Source organism: Hippocampus comes, unplaced genomic scaffold, assembly GCF_001891065.2.
Source record: "Hippocampus comes isolate QL1 unplaced genomic scaffold, H_comes_QL1_v1.1 scaffold122, whole genome shotgun sequence".
Classification (NCBI taxonomy): domain Eukaryota; kingdom Metazoa; phylum Chordata; class Actinopteri; order Syngnathiformes; family Syngnathidae; genus Hippocampus; species Hippocampus comes.
The window spans coordinates 146549-149147 of NW_017842059.1; the positions used below are offsets into that span (position 1 = coordinate 146549).

The window sequence follows — 2599 nt, forward strand, 5'->3', positions numbered from 1 at the left end:
CAACCATTCGCGCTCACACTATATATATATATATACACACACACACACACACACACACACACACACACACACACACACACACACACACACAGTATTTTCCACATTATAGGGCACACCTAAAATCAAATCAATTTTCTCAAAAGCTGGCAGTGCACCCTTTAATCCGATACGTCTAATGTAACTCTGTTTATATTCCCCATGGAGATGTTTCCGTTAGTTTTCCGATGCCATCAGTGGTGACTATTAGCAGGAAGCAATTGTAACGTAAAAGGGTTCTGCCCGACACTAATTGACATGTGCATTTGTTCACACAGACTCAAACCGAGAACTACTTTGTCAGCTCTGCGCAGCCAGTATCAAACAAAAATAATACGGAAAGCAGAGTTAACGACTGACTAAACGAAGGAAGAAGGAGACAAGCAAGACTTCTTGAGGATATTTAGCCCCGTGTGGATGTGAGCCTTTTTTGGTGAAACAATTATCTTCATCACTTTTTTTCATCACACGATACTGAAAGCGCTAATGTCTGCAGGCCAAATAATCGGTCAAGCCCTAGTAAGAAGTTTCATGTAATGGGCTGTTGGGGGTTTGACCCACCTGTATACTGGTGAGTGTGGTGTACTGGTAGGCTTTGACCACGCTGTAGTTTGCCTCCACGTCCACCAGCCCCAGCAGGAAGTACAGCAGCCATCGCCTGCAACCCATCTGGAACACACTCACGGGACCTCCCCATTCAAAAAGGGGGACAGGCCTGAGCATCAGCGACCGCTCCTTTCCGTTGCGTATGAATGCATCAATTGGAATCAGAGTATATGTATGCATGCCGGTAGACTGCTGACTTCCAACAAAGGACTGGTTGTCAGTCAATTATCAGGACAGTTTTAGACCAACAACAGATTAGGTGCCAGTCAGTTTTAGGTCACATTCGCCGTGTGAAACATTGCGGAAACAGAAATCGACTTGCTGGGGTCCGTGCATAAAATTGGCAGTTAAACTGCAAGATGTCCCCTTGCGGATAATGTCATAGACGCGACATGGGCAACTCAAGACCGCCTTGCACCCCTGATCATGTGTCCAAAGCACCCTCGCTGCAATTTTGACAGGTGTGGTATAGTAAGGCGTTTTTTCACCCTAAAAAGACAACTATGGGTAGTAAGGCGCTTTCAGCCCACAAAAAAAATGACCATGACCATAAGGCGTTTTTAACAAAAAAAAAAAAAACGATCATTTATAGTAAGGCGTTGTCAGCCAACAAAAAACGACCATGTATAGTAAGGCCTTTTTAGGTGAAAAAAATGACCATGTTTAGTAAGGCGTTTTTCGCCGAAAAAAACGACCATGTATAGTCATGCGTTTTTAGCCGATAAAAATGACCACGTATAGTTAGCCGTTTTTAGCGAAAAAAATGACCATGCATAGGAAGGCGTTTTTCGCCGAAACAAACGACCATGCACAGTAAGGCCATGTATAGTAAGGCGTTTTTGGCCGAAAAAAGCAACCATGTATAGTGAGGCGTTTTTATGTGAAAAAAAATGACCATGTTTAGTAAGGCGTTTTTAGCTGAAAAAAACGACCATGTCTCGGAAGGCGTTTTTTCACCCAAAAAAGACGACCATGACCATAAGGCGTTTTTAACGAAAAAAGCGACCATGCATAGTAAGGCGTTTTTAGGTGAAAAAAATGACCATAACTAGAAAGGCGTTTTGAGCTGAAAAAAATGACCATGTATAGTAAGGCGTTTTTTGGTGAAAAAAAACGACCATGTATATAGTAAGGCACTTTTGACAAGAAAAGCGACCATGTATGGAAAGGCGTTTTTAGGTGAAAAAAAATGACCATGTATAGTAAGACGTTTTTAGCCCAAAAAAGGAGCATGTATCATCAGGCGTTTTTTAGCCGAAAAAAACGACATGTATAGTCAGGCGTTTTTAGCCGAAAAAAAAAACGACTATTTATAGTAAGGCCTTTTTAGCCGAAAAAAACAACCATGTATAGTAAGGCGTTTTTTTTATCCCAAAAAAGACGACTATGTCTAGTAAGGCGTTATTAGCTGAAAAAAACGACCATGTAAAATAAGGCGTTTTTAACAAGGAAAACGACCATGTATGGAAAGGCGTTTTCAGGTGAAAAAAATGAATATGTATAGTAAGGCGTTTTTAGCCCAAAAAACAACCATGAATAGTAAGGCGTTTTTAGCCCAAAAAAAAAGACCATGTATAGTAAGGCGTTTTTAGTAAAAAAAACGACCATGTAGAGCAGGGGTGTCAAAGTCAAATGGACGGAGGGCCAGATAAAAATTTTTGCTGCAAGCCGAGGGCCGGACTGATCGAATGTTCATTGAAAATTTTAAAAATAACCACATATTGTTTATTGAACCAAATTTAATTGACTGAAAACCTAACAAATACATTCCAATACGGTCAGATAAATAAAGCAACATTTTTTTATGGCTATGTCAGTAAACTTTAATTTTCAACAGGCAAAAAAAAATTTCCTTTGTATAAAAATACCCATAACATGAATGAAAAAAGCCGATATTATTCAAGGCACTATCACTAGTCCATATTTTCTCTTTTAGCAAAAGTAGGCTAAATTTACT

General features: G+C 39.9%; 1 protein-coding gene across 1 annotated transcript in view; it reads right to left on the reverse strand.

The window, feature by feature from the left end:
- The window catches only part of LOC109510791 (solute carrier family 35 member F2-like), a 15059-nt gene that overhangs the window by 7274 nt on the left and 5186 nt on the right, over positions 1-2599 (reverse strand). Inside the window, exon 3 of the mRNA XM_019861378.1 lies at positions 598-725. Coding sequence (XP_019716937.1) covers positions 598-725 — 128 coding nt within the window. The remainder of the gene's footprint in view (positions 1-597; positions 726-2599) is intronic.